The sequence below is a fragment of the Lipophrys pholis genome, assembly GCF_963383615.2.
Source record: "Lipophrys pholis genome assembly, chromosome: 22".
Lineage (NCBI taxonomy): Eukaryota > Metazoa > Chordata > Actinopteri > Blenniiformes > Blenniidae > Lipophrys > Lipophrys pholis.
This window is the reverse complement of record NC_137644.1, coordinates 18897918-18917121: the sequence shown is the minus strand read 5'-3', so window position 1 is coordinate 18917121 and position 19204 is coordinate 18897918. Positions and strand designations below refer to the sequence as shown.

Here is a 19204-nt window from a genome sequence, read left to right as displayed (position 1 = left end):
ACGTGCTCTTTTACACAACGTACCTGTTGGTCTTCCAGATGTGCAAAACATCTGGGTCGCTTATCTTCATGTTGTCCGCCTGAGTGTCCAGGAAGTTGAAGAAGTACTTGACGGCGTGCGGCGGTTTGCTCTGTGACGTCCCCCAGATGGACATGAACAGGTTCTGCACGTACGAATGCACCGCCACCTGACAGCGACAAGGAAGCAAAAGCCAGTAGGAACTTTCAACGTTTGGTTTAGTTTTCTGGTATCGGTTCTGCTCGCGCTGGTCTGGCTTTACAGAACCGTAAGGAGCCTGGTTCCTCTTGCCTTGGTGGAGAGCAGCTTGGTGAGGTGCACTTCTTTCACTTTCAGCTTCTTCCTCTCCGGGTTCTTTCTCTGGTCCTCCACCACGTCAGGATCTATCTGCAGGATCCAGAAAAACAAGACTTTTAAAGAAATACACACTACCAATCAAAAACACAAAATGACATATTGTAGCTTTATACACCAATATTTTAGTTGTTTTTTTTACTGATTTTGTTCCGAAGAAAATAGAAAAAAAAAAATGGAGCAAAACTATTCTAATAATATCAAAAAATGGAAAAACAGAGTCTGAGATTTTCCTTTTCAAATATTTGTCCATTGCTTTCTTGTCACCAACCTCTCGGTCTTACTGTTGCACTACTGCTTATTGTCTTACATTAACGAGTCAGTATTGATGCGCTCCCTACTGCCACCTGCTGGCAAGGAAGTGCGTGTAAATTTCTTGTTCAGCCAACACATTTCAAACGCCAGTGACTTTTTTTTGTAACCAATTCAATGAAATTCTACAATTTTCCTCTGTCACTGCTGTAGTTGAAGTTCTTAAGTTTTTCTATGAGTGACCGATAAAGGGTTAAATACACGGTGCGCGTCCAATTAATCAGTGAGAACCTTCACACTCAGGAGACAAAGCGTTTCTTACCAAGTGGAAGTATTTCCCAGAGAAGTTCTCGTCATCTAGAGGAAACAATCAACAGAAATCAATTAATCTTTATATATAAGATTGGCATATTGTGAATATGTGTGTGAATGTCTACAGTATGAATGAATGGATCTTTTTTTTTTCATTAAAAAAGTAAACATATTTTACACGCTGCATGTAAACACATTTATGCAACATTCATGAATGTATGTAGGAAATTACAAAAACTTTTTTTGTAAATGAGAAACTTTCCTTTAACTTAAAGTACAATTTACACCATAATCTACTTTTTTTTTATCTAGTTACTGTTAACATTAGAAGTGACTCCTGAGTTTGCTCACACTTTGAATTAATATGAAGACATATTGAGCTTCTTATTTGTATTATTATTTATTTCAAATCAACATCCATCTACAGAAGTATTTGCTTTAGTGTTGTTTCCTACACTTTCTTGTGTGAAACTGAAATGTGTGTGTTGTTACAATACTGAAAGAATCACACTGACTCCTACTCCAACTTTACTTCTTACTTGTAATAGAGTACAATGTAGCCAACATAGTTGTATATAACTAATCAGGCCTGTTTCCACTTTATCCGCTTAATCGATTCATGTTTGATAATCTCTTCAAAAAAAAGTAAATTTTTTTCCATTTTTTTTATTCCTTTTTTATTTTAGCAGATTAGACTTAAACATACAGAGGTCATTAAGCATAATGAACATTATTGCAGGAACTACTTTTTTTTTTTTCAGTGAAGCAAAATAAGACAACAGGTTGCCATTTTCTCAAAAATCTCTCAGTACTGCCTCCGTCAGTTCTCACCTTTCAAACTCCCCTGTGGACTCAAAGGAGGGTGACTCTTCCTCGAAAGCACTTTGATCGTGGCCCCATCGTCCACCTACAGGAAAATCAACTGGTTAAATGGATCCATCCATCTTACTTTTTCCACTTAGTCCACGCGGGGTTGCAGTGGCGACATAGAGCTAAGACGCTCTTTCACTTCCTGCAGCTGTTCTGGGCCGAGTCCAAACCACTTCCCCCCCCCCCTAATCAGCTCTCCGGCGAGCTCCCGAGATGAACCCGGGGCCTCCCCTGCACTGTGACAGCTGAAGTTGGCTTTAACTCTCGGATGTGGACGTTGAACGACGTGACGGTGGCTCAGAAACGCTGGCGGCCGGCAAGTAAACGCTGGTGGTCAGGGTGTTATTGCTGCTGCGAGACAACAATCAGCCTTTTATGATATTTGTGCCGTCCTATTTAAGATGCAGATGAACTCACTGCTGCACCCCCCCCCCCCCCCCCCCCTCCCGACTTAATTCTTCTTTCTTTACTGCTTGTTCATGAGGAACAAAGTGGCCTCAGTTCTGATGTGAACTTTCAGTCCGGCCGCCGCCGTGACGATAAGCTGCTGTTGCAGGAGCATCTTTTCCTCACAGTGATGGACAATCAATGGATCAAAACCACTCAATGATCCCATTAAGAAGCCATTATAGATCATCTATTATCCTTCAGTGCTCTTATTGGCTGCAATACTGCAGAAGAGCTTCTTCTCTGCCGGAGTTTTCTACAGAGGAAGTCTCTGTTCAAGCAGCTGGCGTTAAAGTACCTGAAGTCAAAGTTTCTCTCAGAGGAAGCTGCATGTTATTTTGGTTACTATTTGGATCTTCCAGCATCTCTGCAGCTTTTTCCTGTCAGATTCCTTTTTTTTATTTTTTTTAATCCACAAATTTCTTGTTACTTCAACAGAAACAGAATCTTTTCTTCAGTTTTTTTTTTTTTCCTCACCTTGTAGTGCTTCATGGTGTTCAGCATGGTGACGTCTCCGATAACCTCAGAGCTCGAATCCACTTCCTCCAGGGGAAGAAACGAACCGTCCTTTTCATACTCTGCTGGCACAAATCCAGGGGTTAACCACACACGCGAGGCTTCTTTATGGTTTAAACGATTTTGTTTTATGTTCACCTTATTGCACAGTCGAGAGACGCACTTATACTGAATTAAGAGAAAGTTCAACACACTTTAAAACTGCTGGTACTACTTTATGTATGAAGGTTCAAGAAACAAATATAGACAAAATAAAAAGGTATTCAATTGAATAATAAAACTGCAAATGCATTAGGAATCCTGGAAAACACACCATTTCATGTGTTTATGTCCATTAAAAAAAATTATTTAAGAAATAAACGAATAAATTAAATAATGATAATTCAGGATACATAGGAATATCAAAAAGCCTGGAGGTGAGAGAAGCGGACTTGGGATTAAAAGCGAACAGGTAAACCCTGCAGGTCCCTGAGCATGACCCTTGACCCCGCCAGCAGTTCCCAGGCTTAATGTGGCAGCTTCACTGCATCCTGGGTAGATGTGGAAAAATGTATTTCCCCAATCTTTCCATTTATACATGATTAATTTCAAAGGTTATCAAGAAAAATGTCTTTTTAACCATATTGGAAGTTGTCATAAACTGTAATTACATAAAAAATAAAATCATAAAGTTCCCTTTGCTATATACCTTTGTATTTTTTTCTCATTGAAGCACAGTGAAGGCTTGTGAATGAAACGTCACAGTTTCTTCTTACTGTGCAGAGATTGTTTGATGAAAACGATATTTTCAGTATCATTGCCTAATGACATCTGATTCATCACCGCAGCATGTGGGACTCAGCCGTCACGCCACACTGCTCTGGGCGGGCCACGTACCGATGCGGGCGTCCCTCAGGGAGGTGTTGTACGAGAACCCAAACTTGGCCTTGAAGGTGGAGAGGATTTTCTCTTTGACCTGCTCCACCGTGTCGCAGCTGAGGGCCTCGACCTCCAGTGGCTCGCTCACCTCTCCGCCGGTGCCCACGGCGAACTGCACCCGCAGCTTCTGCACAACCAGGAGGAAACAGAACAGGCGTTAAATAGATCCTCACTCCCGAGGCCAATCAGCTCTTTTGTCATTTGTTAAAAAAAAGAAAAACAGTATAAATCACTTCCTTTTTTTTTTTTTACTTCACTTCTTCCTGGAACAAGAGTTCATATCTGGCCTCTGGGCTGCATGCGCCTCGTTTTTCAATAAAACACCATAACTGAGTGTGACTGCAGCGGCGACCTTTGTGGCGCATGCGTTTCACCAAACATGACATCATCAGTCTCCATCTTGTTTACATGCATACAGTTGTGGCCGAACGCACAAGAGTTGGTGGTAAAACTGGATCAGATTAAAATGGTGTCGTGCACGTTCTAATTTGATCCAGTAAATCACTAAAATAAATTTTAAATGTTTAAAATATCTGTAGGAAGCAAATGTACAGGAATGTTGTTGTGTGTTAATATTGAGCGATACATCCCATCATTCTGCTATTCCAGCTTTACTTAAGTGAGACGAGCTGGAGTCTGTCCCAGATTATAGATTCATTCTGAACATCACATATATCACTCTGCTTTTACAGTCACAAAAGTGTAAATGTGTAAATGTAAATAAACCGTACGTGTTATTCATTTAACATTAAAACAAAACAAAAGCAAAAACTTCCAAGAACATTTTTGAGAAAACAGGAAAGACTCAACTAAATTAAAATTTTTTTTCACAAAAATAGATTTTAAAAGAAGAAAATAAAGATTCTTGTTTATCCACAATATAGCACGATATTTTTATTTATTTATTTATTTTTCTACAGCTGTTCAGCTCTAATAGATTTTACCATTTAGGATTTCTCCTCTCAATTTACCTGCATTTGTGTGCATCATTTTTGTCCTGGTTCACGTCTTGTGTTATTTGGAGAGTCTCTGGTTTCAGACTCATTCTGCTACTCATGTGGTTTGTTGCATTTCATGCTCATGCTGAGCAAAGCTATCGAAGCCTGTGTCAAAATAAAACGACTATGCATGTGACTATAAAGGTCTTAGAGCAGCTGCGTCCTTGCATCACTCACAGTTCAGCACTATTTCAGTATTTAAAATTAATATGAAGGTTTATTTTGTAAATGTTGACTCCTGACTTTAAACAAGGAAGAACTAAATATTTATTTTAGTTTTTCTTTACAAAAACGGATCTTTGTGAAAATACACATCTTTCTTGTGTTTATGCTTGACTCCAATGAGCTTTTTTTTTAATTTTTTTAATTTAAATTTTTTTTGTGTGTGTGTGTGTGTGGGGGGGGGGTCATCAGCTGAAGTATTATAAATGTTTCTAATTCAATGAAAATTTGGTTTGATATTAGTCACATTTATAGGCCTTTCAAACTGTTCAGATAAGCTTCTTCGCCAGACCTAAACATTAATGATTAATAAAAGGTCTTTGAACAGGACGAAGTCATTCATCATGGGTGTAAACAAACACTGCAGTCTCATTTTCACTCTCAACAACTACTTTTTCAGTTTCACTTGGGTTTTTACTTTTTATTCAAACTCATCAATATTAGTTTTTTTCTTGGTAATAATCGATTTTCACTCTGCATGAGGATTTCTATTAGTTCAACAACGGGGAATTTCAAGAGGCCGGTTGGTCCCAGAATTACTTTCCCTCGTTTACTCCACAGGAACGTTCCTGTTTTTAGTTTGCATGTTCTCCCTGCATGCTTTGCTTCTTTCCACAATCCAATAACATTAACAAAAGATATTTTGCCACAAATACTAAGCAAGATTTTAACTCAAGGCGGAGTATTTTATAATCGGATATGTTGAAAGATCTTCAAGCAGCGGGTTACTTCTGTGATTCTACATCACTGAGGGGGGTTTCAGGAAATGTTTCAGTTGTGCAACCATCCGGAAGTTGTTTTTTCAAGAGAAGCTGTGGTAGATAAAGTCATGCTGCTCCGCAGTGTGGCTTCAAAAGGTCTTAAGATACTTGGTTGAGGAAGTGGTAGGCCGTTGCACGTGGCCTCCCGACTTCCAGCGTGACAAACTCTGACGCTGCCGAGCGTTGAAGTGCCAATGCATCAGAACTTAATCCAATTGAATAACTTTTTTCCGACGCATGCATGAGAAGTTATGCAGTACTGTGTAAGTTTGAACAACGTGTGCACTCCGCAAACAAACAAACAAACAAAAAACAGAAGTAAGAATCAGGAAGTTTTAATGATTACTTCCAACAGATACCATCACGACTGACTAAACCTGATGTGTATTGGCCCTGAGTATTACACTAATGTGCTCAACACAGCCCCGTGTTCAGTGAAATGAGTAAAGATCCTCTCCGTGACCTAAAACGTGTGTGTTTGTGTGTATAATTGTTTTTATACCCAGGTGGGGCCACAACCCGAGATATGACTCGCATTGTGAGGACCAGGTTTCCCACAGGGGTCCCACGTATGTATGAGCTTTGCAGTCAACAGAAAACAGCTTTGTCATCTGCCTGATAAGTGATTTTATTTCAGTTTGAATAAAATTATCGCAAAATTCAAAGATTTGCTTTACAGCGCCCCAAGAGGCGAGACCTGGTATTGCATGGTGTAAATGTAAAACAAGGGTCCAACTTGTGTGTGTGTGTGTGTGTGTGTGTGTGTGTGTGTGTGTGTGTGTGTGTGTGTGTGTGTGTGTGTGTGTGTGTGTGTGTGTGTGTGTGTGTGTGTGTGTGTGTGTGTGTGTGTGTGTGTGTGTACCACTGTGCTGAAGTCGGGAGCCTGCCACAGCAGCCAGTCCTCGCTGAGCGTGTACAGAGCCTTCTCCGTGACGCAGTCCACCGGCCCTTTGGCGATCTGCTGCGACAGGGCGCTGACCATCAGGAACAGGTGCTGACCGACACTTTCCTGCACAAAGACACAAACCACAACTCAAGTCAGTCAAACTTTGCACGGAAACCTGGGTGACGTCTTTCTGTGGTCAGATACAGAAGCTTTTTTTTTTTTCTTCTCTCATTGAAATTATTATAGGATTTTTCAATAACACAACAAAACATGTATACATACTCCAATGTCTCAAAATAATTCTGGAAGCAGTAATCAGCCTAACCATAATAACAGAAAATTCACCTTTTAATGGATTTGGGATCTTACAGAAGCTTTTTGCACATGTGGATGGACTGTAACAAACATGGAAGGACTAAATCATCATCACTTAGGCTGTTTTTAGAACATTACCAGGTGAAACATATGATCATTTTTATTTCATTTTAATTTCACTCCTCATTCTTATCAATTCATTGAGGGTGACACTGTTTTACAACTAGACCTAACAAAACACTGGGACCTGGAAAGAAAGGTCGCTGACGCAGTGAATGAATTAAAAAACAATTAATAGCAGGCACGCTGTAGGATGAAGAGATAATGCAGTTTGACAAGTTACAATCTTTTGGAAATATCAGTCTAAAGTGAAATACTGATGATTTTGCAAATCTTCCAGAAAAAAAAAGCACAAAGTTAAATAATTAGTTTTTGTATTTTGCTCTGTCAGGCATTAAGAAGAAATGCACATTATTGCACATAGGAACAATCGTTAATTTTCTTTAAATTATTAAATTTATTTCGTTTTTAAAAAGATTTTCCATTAAATGAAGACTTTCTCTATGTACTGATTCTTTGATGTGACGTCATTATTTAAAGGCTAGGCTAATTTTGGGCTGAGTTGGTCCGAGACAAACGCGCATCTGTTTTGTGAGAATTGACTTGTGCATAAGCTCCTGCTTTATTTGTGCTTGTAGCTGAAATGAGTCTATTCAATGTGGATATTATGTGTGATGTGTTATTTATTTATAGCTCAATGAACTGGAAAGCAACCGAGCTCTACATCTCCCTTCGATACACACTTTTACACAAAACATTTGAGAGTTCATGCAAAGCTGCAAAGCTGTAGTCAGACACATCTAAACTTAGCTGACATTTACACATTTCTAAACAGAAATGTGTGTGCAGGCTTTGTGGTTCACGGGGCACAGAGGTCACTAATATTCACAGTATCTGTGTGACTGTCAGCCTCCATAATGAGAGTGATTTCTCCTTGAAAGACGTCGTCACAGAGGCTGGATGTGATGTGGTCAAGTCAGGACTGTAACATAAAATCTTGATTTCCACATTTGCGTTTGGTCTCTATGGAGTAACTCTGTGTTCTTTTTGCCGCTTCGCAGAAGGTCATCCTGTTTACATCACACATTGTGGCGAAACAATAATGTGTCCAGTATTTCAACGAGTATGAATGTGAGTCAAAGGTAAGAACATTGCATGACGGGTTATAGTTTCAGGTTGTTAATTAGTCGATTGTGGTGGATATTAAACACTAGCATCATTTTACAGGATTTTATGAGATTTTTTCTAACCCGAACCCATTTCCTATTCACTACGAACAACATAAAAAGTCCTTGATATTATTGTAATTTCAGAAAGCTGCAGTTTTATTTCCCCCCAAAATTTGACGCTTCAGGTGGTTTATTTACTCCAAATGTAACTGTTACAAATGAATCCTTAGTTTGTTTGTCTTAGTGGAACTTGTGGTTATTAGTGAAGGAATAATTGTATGCTTGCACGACACCACACAATACTGCAGCAGCAGTTTGTAATCTCATGTAGGCGCACAAAGCCCACACACACACATTGGGAAACTGATTCACATAGGGTGGAGCGACCCCCTATCGGGGACAGACCAGGTGTTAATAAAGTAATAGAAGCAACGGGGGACATACCAGACAGTAAACGGCCATAGTAAATCTTTCTTCTGCACATGCTCAGTAGAGACAATACCGACAATATTTGTCTCCAGAGTGTCACGACTCCCAGCCCATCTTCTCCTGTCCACTATCCTCCTGTCCGTTGTTAATGTTTATAAAACATTGTTGTCTGCGTGTGTGTGTGTGTGTGTGTGTGTGTGTGTGTGTGTGTGTGTGTGTGTGTGTGTGTGTGTGTGTGTGTGTGTGTGTGGTTTCATTAAAAAAACAAACAGCAGCACAAGAGAATTGAGAATGGCAGCTACAGACCCGGAGGAAGCCGTAGAGGCAGATGGACATCCAGTTAGTCAGCAGCTTTTCCACGGTGGACTCGGTGCGTCGCAGGAGGAGTTTGGGCTGGGCATTGCTGCTCTGTTTTATCAGGTCCTTCAGAAGGACCTCCATCACCTCCGTCAGGTACGACAGGTTCCCGTGAAGTGCAACGGTGAGCAGAGACGCTAAAGCGCACCTAGAACAGAACAGAACAGAACAGAGGGGACTAAGAAAAGCATCGGCGCATGATGGGTCAAATCAACTGCCTTTGATTTGGATTTTTTCTTTCTTTTTATTCTTTCTTCTCAGAGTTCTTGTTTCCACCTTTTCCACCATCATTCATAAACAATTTACTTCAGCAATGAATAAAAGACGAGTAAGGACTTGCAGCCGACAGGAAATTAGTAATTTACAAGAACATAAATAAGACAGGAACACTGTTTTATTGCATTACATCTGATATCTGAGGCAACAATGACAAACAGACTTGTCTTTGATGGTGAAGCTCTTCTGCTCCTCCAGAGCGTGCACCATCGACGTGAGGAAGACCTGATCCTGGATGAGCCTGGATAAACCCTGGCAACCCTCGTCCAGCTGAACCTTCACCACATCCTGACGTCGGATCAAACACAGCAGCAGGTCAGAGGTCGATCACTCGCTGTCGCAAATGACACCAAACGGCTGGATGTAAATATTACCTGACCGATGTCTTGGACACACAGAGCCATCAAAGAATCACTCTGGTAATCAAAGAAGAAGGAAGTCAAAACTAAGTTCTCAAAAATGAACTCTGGATTTTTTAAACCTTTTTAACAACTTTACTTCACCTCTGGGAAGAAGATTCTGGACGCAAAGTGCTTGTAGTCCAGGAAGGGGATCGCGCCAACGTTTTCCATTAGATCAGCTTTCTCTGTCTGCAAATCCACAAAACCTGCGGAAGAGAGTCAAGTGAAACTGCCATCATGGACACACTTAATGGACAAAGTAAACTGCAGAGTTCTCCTGATTATCAGGTGAAAAGTAACCTTGTGACAAAGTCTGCAAACACACACACACACAAAAAAAATAAGAGGTAGTGAAAATGTTGACTGGTACTGAAATTCAGCCTGGTTTTACAGCCCTGCAGTGCTGATTGATGGAAACGTGGCCGTACAAGGGGCTTTTTCAGTTGATATTATTCCAGGTCATTTGTGTGACAAGTTTAACTGAATAAAAGTGGAAGAAAAAACGCACCATGCACAGAATATTACATCCCAGAAAAAGGGAACTTTAAATATAAGTGTGACTGCGAAGTGAAGCTAGTGAAGTGTGTGATAGAAAGTGTGACGTTTATTAGACAGGATCAGTTACGGTTTCACTTGTGATTGCAGAGAGGAAACACGCTGCAGCTGAGCTAAAAGAAAACAACCCAAAGAAAAAAACCCAACCCACTGCTGTGCAGATTTGAAGGCCAATAAAAGCACCAATTAAACAGAATTTAAAGTTAGTGCAAAAAGTAAATAAACTTCACTGCATTGATTGACATGAAATACCGGAAGTGATGTCAAATCTGTCCAGATACTCGTATAAAATAAAAACTCTCTTCTGCCAACAAAAGTTTAGAGGAACAATTGTGCATTAGGAGACACTTCCCCACGCGACGCAGAAGGAAATGGTGTTGAAGCCTTATTACACAGCTTATTCACAGAAAGTAAATACATAAGTTTTGGGGTTTTTTTTGAGGTATTGGCTTGAAACATTTGGTCAAATCCCACAAATTTTGTTATAAAAATTAAAACATACGAGTAAAATCGTCTGCAATATTTAAATGTTTGATGGTAACAACCACAGATTAAGAAGCTGTAAGATCCTGGTGACGTTAATCTAACAAAAGTGTGATAGAAATGATAGATTTGTGGAGTTATGATGCTTTATATGATATCTACAAAGAAATATTAAGTATTCTTTTCATGTTATAGTGACGTATCATGAGACTTTGTGACCGACCTTGTCTGATATCATTCCTGATGTCGAGCTCCAGGTCTTCCATGAACCTGTTCATCTGAGCATTGAGCTTCTTCTGTTGCCTCCCGGAGACGATCACCACCACTGAGAGACAAACACGTCACACACGTGGCACTTTGCAGCGGAAATAGTTCCCTCCGTCTCTGAGGCCCGACCGGGACTGAACGTGTGCGTTGAGACGTACCGACAATGATGCAGGGAAGCAGCATGAGGGTGAGCAGCATCAGAAACATCAGCGAGTTCTTGCTCTGCTGCAGTGGCACTGTCTTATCTCCATATTTTATCTGAAGAATAACAATAGTCCAATTTTAATTGGAAACAAAAGGTACATTTTAGTGATTCCCTAGGATTTTCGGCCCTTCTTGTATTTTCACCCATTATAATGCATAGCGATAACCCAACACGTGCACTCAGAGTCATAGTGAACTCTTGTCAGTATTAGGAGGGAATTAAAAGATATATCTTCCTCTTTGATATTTATTTCTTCTTCTGCTTTAATATTTTAACAGCCTGGTAGATAATCTCTCCTGCATGATAATAAAAACTGAAAGAAAAAAAATAAATTCTCAGCAAAAGAGAGTCGTCACCTCCCACACATCAAGAGTGAAACTCATCTAGTCACGCTGACAAAGTAAATATTGATGGATTTCCAATAAAAGATATTTTTGCTATTTGCAGAATCATTAGTGATAGATTTAAAGTTGGAGGCTTTTTCGTAGTAGAATCACCTGATGCCCCGTGGTAGAAATCATAGTTGATTTGTCTGCCATTGCTGTTATTTCTTGTTTTTACACAAATCTGAAGTAATAAATTTTTTTTACATACAAGAGATCATATTATGCAGGTTTCCCAAAAGTACTAATCGGACCAACGAGACCATGTGAAAGTGTTGAAAAGCTGAATAATATGACCCCTTTCAGTAATTTTTTCCACATTTACTTTGAGAAGTGATGTCTTTTCATTTTCACTCCCCTCCCCCATTCGTTAATCCATAACTGATCAAATACCAATATTGAGGTTTGTATAAATGTTTGACATTGCGAAAAAATAACTCGTTTGAGTGTAGCCGAGACATTTACCATTAACCTTTGAAACTTGGCGTTGGTTGAGCTTTGAATCTCACAGTTGAAAAAGTCAGTCTCGTTACTCTTGTCTTTGTCTTCCATGATGCAGGGGTATAGTTTCTCGTCCTGCTCCCCCCATACTGACAACTCTGCCGTCGTCATCTCCAGCTTGTCTGCTTTTTTCTGAAATGAACACAAATATATTGTCGATCTGATACTTAACATGTTGGTGTCATTTCAAACAAGAGGCAAACAGAAGAAATTAAACCTGAAAGATGATGTGGACGTTATCACCCGACCGTGAGGATGTGAAGCTGATAAACTCGGGGTCTGGGTAGTAGGTTATTGTCGTGGAGCAGAGCAACGTCTCATTGGCGACTTTCAACTGAACAGAACTGCTGGAAACTCCACGGAGATGTGGAGCTGCGGGTGACTTGTAGATGAGATTCTGCAATGGATTTCCAAACAAAACTGTTTTTATTTACAACACAACTGATGCTCCTCTGAAATATATTTGTGATTTATCAAATATCGCATGGACAAAAACACTGTGGATTTTGGCATTAAGGGACCACATTTCTTCCCACCATGACAGATATCCTCATCTTAGCTCCAAACATGTCTTTAAAATGTCTAAACTAGTGTCGGCGCAGGAGCATTTTGGGGTTTTTTGCGGCTCACAGTTTAAGATAAATACATATATTATCACAACAGAGCTTTAAGACAGTCTCCATTTGAAACAAACTGATTTTCCTAATTTTTGTTGCTATGACAAATCCTCATAATGTGAGTAGACAGACCAGACAACTGCAAAGTAATGATGATATGATATAATGCATTACTGTAATGCACTGTAATCCTGCATTTTGTGATAAATGAGTGGAAATATGATGCAATACAGGAAACATATTTACAGCTTCTGCTACCAGGAAGTGAGAAAATCACCCAGACCTGATAGTGACAAAGCATTCTGTGTCTTATTAAAGATATATAAAGATATTAAACATTGATGTAAAATGAATGAGAAGAGCGATGCAAGGTTAAAGCTCCAATGGGACCCTGTGCTTCTCCACACACCCACCTGATAGTCGCGGTTAATAGGAAGTTGGACTTCCTGAGTGGCTCCGTCGTGTATGACCCCTTCCACGAACTCCAGGTGAGATCCGATGAGTGTGATATTCCTGCCCCCACTGCGGGATACATTGCAGCAGTTAGCGCGACACTTCGACTCCTGGATTCATTAACAGAGTTTTCTACATTAGTAAGGGTCATCCTCGGGGTCAGGAGAATTAAGACGTGAACTGAGAGAATAATGCAGGACAGAAAATGTTCCTTCAACTAGTTGCTTCAGGTCTTTACTGGCTCAGACAAGAAAAAGCGTTCAGTCACCAGTTGAAGGGTTCACTTCACGCACAACGGCACGATACTAAAATGACACTGCAGGAGAAGTTGTGCTTGTTTTTCCTGGTATTCCTTCAACTTTGAGAAAAACTGTTTGCAACCACTGACAACACATTACAGAAAACAACATCTAAGCATTCAAACAGCAGTTGTGATTAACTTCTGTGGCCATAGATTTATAATGTGTCTTGAGCTTTTCAGAGGCGTTAAAGATGAAGTGGCACTTGCTGCACTGAAAAAGAGGAAGTGGCTTCCCGGTGAAAGACGTTGTTTTGAGGAAGTATTTCTCTGTCCGCACCATATGACCCACAACTGTTCCACAGTTACTTACATGGCTTCCTAGAATAGGTCACAGTGAAATCTATGTAACTGAATGGCAAAGCATTGTGGGTAGATCCGAAACTACTCAACTGAAGCCCTTTTTTAGTGATCAGTGTTGAGACGGCAGCTCACACTACGAAAAGTTGATTAAAAAGTACAGTGAAATAATACTTTCTTCAGGTAAATGTTCTACACAATTTCCAGTTAGACAAGCTAAGTTGATCTTTCTGGAAGTGAACTAGATGTTGACCTGTTTTAAAAATGTGGTTATTTGTAGTACATGTAGGTCATTTCAAAAACAATCCACACAACCACCACCACCACTATTCTACCATACAAGGCAACGACGGCTCCCACAACAGAGAGGAAGAGCTAATTCTCAGCAATCAAAGATGCGGAGGATCTCTAACAGGGCAGATATGAAGAGATACCTGTTGAAATGTTCAACAGGGTTACTTGATAATTTAAGAAAGTATTGACGACAGTGCAGATACAAATCCAGAATATAATTATGATTCTATCTGTGCCATTTCTAAGTATGACAATACACAGTTTCATCTGAAAACAAAATTTGAAAAGTTAATTGCTTTGTCACCGAAAATATTTCAAGGATTTATTTAGAGTTCAATTCAGAAAATGATGGCCTCTTGCATTTAAATAGACAGAGAAAGAGACTAAATACATATTGATCGTTGCTCTTGACATTACTCACAGTTTTAGCTTGTCCAAACATTTTTCTGCAGCTGCTGAGTCACTTTTCATTTTCACGCAGTCGCACTTCGATTCATTAATTGGGTTTTGTTACGAGCATCAAATCGTCAGTAAATCCAGGCTACCTGATCCAGGAGTTCCTCGGTGAAATGTCTCTACAGGAAGGTGACGACCGGTAGGTGATGCTGGCGTCACCATGGCAACTGCCGTCTGGGAGGAGAGCGCACACTTTTACCGTCTCTTTATTTTTTGAACTGGGAATGTGGAAGGTCAAACTCGTGCCGGTGTTGTTCCACACAGGAGACCTGAGCAGAGCACGCAGAGCGAGACTCAACGAGATTGAAAAACAAATAAAAACAGAACAAATGTTGCTGTTTCTCCTCCTCGATTTTCTCAGGTGTGTGTGAAGCGACTCACTCCTGTGTCGTACAGTCCAGGTCTGCCTGCATCCTCACTCCGGTCACAGCGCTGAGGTTACCACCTGACAGCACTGCGTGGTTTCTTCCATAGAAAGACACGATGTTGGGGGTGATGGAGGAGATCTCAGGCTTCTGACGTGGAGAAAAACACCCAAGAAAACCAGAATTGACATCAATACAATCGACTGTACAGAGTGTGGAGGAGGAGAGTGTCGGAGGAAGAGACTCACAGGAAGGTTCAGCTCAGACTGCAGCGTTTGACAAACACTGTCCTGCAGGAGGAGGAAAGAAAAGACTTTGGAGTGATGGAGCATCTTTTTCACATCTCAAATGTTTTAGATTCATGTACAAATAGGAACCGAAGTTGAAATAAGTCTGCGTCACACAAAGAAATACATTTAGTACGCCTTCATTAGCCCAGGTGCAGCGCTTGTTGCTCCATCCACAGCCGGCCTTTATACACCGCCGACACCTGAAGAGGAAACATAAATCCTGAATTCTGCAGGAGGGACTTCAGACATCACAGTGACCAAAAATTTCAATAAACGGCCAATCAAATTCAATCTGAAATGTACATTCTCATTGTCTTGTCCGTACTTGTCCTGGTATGTCCTGGACTTGGATTGGCTCCTGAACGGGATAGTGGTTTCAAAGACTGGATAGAGATACTAAGTCTGAGTATCAATATTTATTATGGTTTCTTCCTAGTAACCTCTGTGAAAAGTAGAGTTGAAATAATCCGCATTTACAAAGCGCCTTGTCTTTGTCTTGAGGGTTGCACATAAGGTCAAAGTTCGTTAATTAGTGATGAATGTGGTTGATTTGACTTCCTTTGCTCTCCCCTGTGGTGTGAAAATCTCAAGGCCTCGTGTACTTTTTTCTAGTTGCTGAATATTGGACGCATTCTGTTAAAAGCCCACTGTGACCACTGGTGTGTGAGTGAACATTTATCTTTTAATATATTGACTTACCAGACAGGAGTTGGTGGTTCACTGTTATCAGAACAGTTCATTAACTGCAGTTGTTGCTCCAGATATGTCGAGCCAAGTCTCATCTTTACAGAGACACGCAGGCCTGTCAAACAAAAAGACGATGTGTGTTTCATCATTTTGGAAGTTTGAATGTTTTAATGTGTAACAGAATAATGAGACAAAAGATTAATTCAAATTCACCCACCTTCTGGAGGAAAGGTGTGATTAGAAAGGATGCAGGTGCATTGTGGGAACCGCGGAGGAGGGCCTTTCCCACAAGGTTCCCCAGACGATGGGGAGATTTGACAGGCGAGTGGCGTCTCTTTGCCCACATTCACGTGAGTCTGAATGTTCAGTGTGAGCTGAGGAAGAAAGAAAAGACCATGAGCGGTAAATAAAGGAGCTGCAGTTGATTTGAGTCATGAATGTGTGATGTGGTGTGAACCTTTCCCGTCGAGTCTTGAACAACTTTGTGGGAAACCATTTTCTGCTGGTAAACATCGGGGATGGACAGCCAGTCTGAATCCTCACAGTCATCTTCAAATGTGCAACTTTGGAAAGAGAAATGTGTTACAACCGAGTTTATTCATTGATGCTCGAGCGATTACAGAAGCTCCTTTGCTCACTTTGTTTTGGCGACACACCACACACAGTGTGGATCCTGAGCAGTCCAACACTCCTGTACAGTTGTGTATGTGCTGCATTGTGCTACAGCCACACGCTTCATCTGAGAACAAACACATCGGAGAATACTTCAAAATACAGCAAATGCAAAGGAAAGCCGTTAGTTGTGTATTAGAAGTATAACAATAGCTACCTCGTTTTGAAATGGCACGTACACATGTTTGTGATCCACTGGATCCAGGTGCATTCTGGGAAACACTCGGCGGTCCTCGTTGGACCTGTAGAGCACTCTGGGACAGGCGGTGTGATAGTTGCTGTCCACAGCAAGCTGACAACAAGAGTATAAGTCATTTAGTGTTCTGAGAAAGTAACTTCAACTTCAAACCAGATCCTCTTTTTTTGGAAGACGTCTTCACTAAAGTAAACTCACCATACTTTATTAATCTCCTTGGGGAAATTCCTTCACCTCATTGATTCTATTTAAAAATGCTGTCGACTATTCACAGGATGTGATTAGTCACAAAGTCAAAACGAGGGATGCTTTGATCCAAACAGGGAGATTGTGCCTTACCATTATCTTTATCATTTAGAGCTTTTTAAAGGAAACTTTTAGAACTGTAAACTTATTTTTTATCAATATCTCTCTGTGGGGCCCCCTCAACCACTTGACTCACCACTACAGTATAACATGTACCTCAGGTACAGTGTCTTTTGGATTGGCAGACCTTTTATACAACATTTCCATGTGCAGCAGTGTTTTAACGGTTGCAGGACTGCAAAGACTATAAATATATTCTCCTGCAATCAGGGGCTGATGTGACAAGATAGAAGTGGAGGAACATTTCTTGCAGCCACTGCAGGATTTCTCCGGTTCGACCACGAGCTAATGACTGGCACCATTAAGGTTGTGGAGGTAAACCTCAATCCCCTGACCTCTCTCACTCCTAATGGATGTGCAATTTGGTCTTTGGGCAGAACTCACAGCTCAGGCCTGCACAGAAAAACATGAAGTGTGCATAAAACCTCTGACTTATCTGTTGTGTCACTTCCACTGTGTTTCTTCACGTTACTATTCACTAATAAGGAAGGAGTGATGCAGCCAAGTTCAAGGTTCAGTAAAAATGTCATGGTAAACAGTTGCATTGTGATGAAGTTTTGACGCTGAGATTCCATTTTGCCTCCTGCGAAAATCAATAAACTAATCTGTTTGCATCCGTATACTTAACTTAGTTTTCTGAAGTTGAGAAGACAATTCTTCTTACAGACTTCAAGTTTGAGTTGAAGAATAATCCTAGCACAAACCTTGAGGAGCTGCCCGTTTCCCGTCCCGATGAAAAAAACCATCCAGTGTTTCTGCCTCACTGCCAGCACAGAGGTCATGTAGCTCTGTCTGAGGAGGACTGCCTTTGGACGCAGGATCTTTGGCTGAGAAACAGAAACACACCCTGAGCATTACATCTGCTATTTACATAAATATGAAAATATGCATTAAGTATATAAATGAGAGGTGGTAGCAACAAACAAACTCTTCAATTTTATGTTTGAAATTATGGCAAAAACTATTGATGTAGAAAAAAAATCTTTATTAATAGCATCTTTTAATAGGAAGTTATTATTAGAAGCTGGTTAAATATTTCTTTTTGACCATCCTTCACTGTCATGCTGTGATCTGGACATTACAATATGCATGGGCTTTAACGTGTAACAAGAGTAAAACGTGTGTGACTCACCTTCCCTGTTGATTCCTTCTTGAAGTAAAAATGTGGATCATTGTCGGGCTCTCCTGAGAGATCAGGGCTGATGTCAAACAACAGCAGCTGGGTGTTGGTTTGTCCTCCATCCACACTGAACACGCCGCTCCACAGACCGTCCGCGCCCGGGATGACCGAGGAGGCCAGCAGCCTGCCGGCCTCTCCACCATCAGAGAGGCTGAGAGTCGCGCCCCTCAGAGACTTCAGAGTCTCGTGTTTCTTTAATTTGTCTTCGAGCCAAATGAGACGGACTTTGTTGTTTTTAGCGTCCGATGGCACATTGGAGAGCAGATATATGATCGAGTTGATCTGAAATCCGTCCACGAACTCCAAGTTACCTTTACTTTTGATGGCTGGTTTTTCAGATTCTGCATTGAGAGAAAATATCCCCCCGTTGTTAGGGTTGCTATCAGTGTTATGGAGGTTTACAGTTTTGGAATCAGAGATACATTTAGCCTCTCCAGACCCGTCCTGTTTTATCGCAGTCAGAATAAAAGTGTCACGGCGACGCTGCTTGTTCTTCAGAGTCACCAGAAAACCAACGGACCCGTTGCTGCGTTTCGGTCCCACCTGGAAGTTTTCCTTGTGCAAGATGTTTGAGATGTTCTTCGGGTCCAGAATCTCGCAGTATCCACACTCATTGTCGGTCACACCGCAGCTGATCACAGACCGATTCTCTGCAAACGGTAATAAAATATTGATCCTGAAAGTTGAGTTCCGGTCAGCGGCACCAGAAACTCTGTAGAAGTACTCCGTACCCGGAGGATCGTCCGGGTTATCACCCTGCTTCAGGACTCCTTTCTGGGTCAGACTGTGGACCATGGTCAGGTCGTGGTTCAACTGGTACAGTTTCTCCTCAGTGGCGATGTAAACCGTGTTATTGGCCACGGCGAAGTGACGGAAGTCTCCATCAAAGAGAAAGGATCTGTGTTCCTCCAGGCACAGACTCGGTGCTGTACAGAGAATCAAAAGCAGCCCGAGCAGCAAGATCATCTTCTGGGGAGGCTGGCAGCTTCAACAGAGAGAATCTCACACACCTAACGCCTGCATGGCACTCCGCTCTCCGACACACACGTTTTGAAGTCGTGCGTAAAAGCGCACT

General features: G+C 41.0%; 1 protein-coding gene across 2 annotated transcripts in view; it reads right to left on the bottom strand.

The window, feature by feature from the left end:
* The window catches only part of plxnc1 (plexin C1), a 22528-nt gene extending 3324 nt beyond the window's left edge, over positions 1 to 19204 (bottom strand). The window contains exons 1-27 of one of the 2 annotated variants that reach the window (XM_080492441.1): positions 18082 to 19204; positions 17654 to 17776; positions 16545 to 16679; positions 16354 to 16454; positions 16173 to 16278; positions 15933 to 16089; positions 15728 to 15830; positions 15153 to 15228; positions 14987 to 15028; positions 14755 to 14888; positions 14463 to 14642; positions 12986 to 13094; positions 12173 to 12352; positions 11920 to 12087; positions 11025 to 11124; positions 10823 to 10924; positions 9664 to 9767; positions 9535 to 9576; positions 9324 to 9448; positions 8834 to 9032; positions 6531 to 6677; positions 3646 to 3814; positions 2731 to 2831; positions 1768 to 1843; positions 947 to 981; positions 310 to 405; positions 24 to 187 (exon numbers count right to left, since the gene is read on the bottom strand). In XM_080492441.1, coding sequence (XP_080348567.1) covers positions 24 to 187; positions 310 to 405; positions 947 to 981; positions 1768 to 1843; positions 2731 to 2831; positions 3646 to 3814; positions 6531 to 6677; positions 8834 to 9032; positions 9324 to 9448; positions 9535 to 9576; positions 9664 to 9767; positions 10823 to 10924; positions 11025 to 11124; positions 11920 to 12087; positions 12173 to 12352; positions 12986 to 13094; positions 14463 to 14642; positions 14755 to 14888; positions 14987 to 15028; positions 15153 to 15228; positions 15728 to 15830; positions 15933 to 16089; positions 16173 to 16278; positions 16354 to 16454; positions 16545 to 16679; positions 17654 to 17776; positions 18082 to 19095 — 4088 coding nt within the window. In that variant the 5' untranslated portion in view covers positions 19096 to 19204. The remainder of the gene's footprint in view (positions 1 to 23; positions 188 to 309; positions 406 to 946; positions 982 to 1767; positions 1844 to 2730; positions 2832 to 3645; positions 3815 to 6530; positions 6678 to 8833; positions 9033 to 9323; positions 9449 to 9534; positions 9577 to 9663; positions 9768 to 10822; positions 10925 to 11024; positions 11125 to 11919; positions 12088 to 12172; positions 12353 to 12985; positions 13095 to 14462; positions 14643 to 14754; positions 14889 to 14986; positions 15029 to 15152; positions 15229 to 15727; positions 15831 to 15932; positions 16090 to 16172; positions 16279 to 16353; positions 16455 to 16544; positions 16680 to 17653; positions 17777 to 18081) is intronic. The other variant, XM_080492442.1, reaches the window with a different exon arrangement.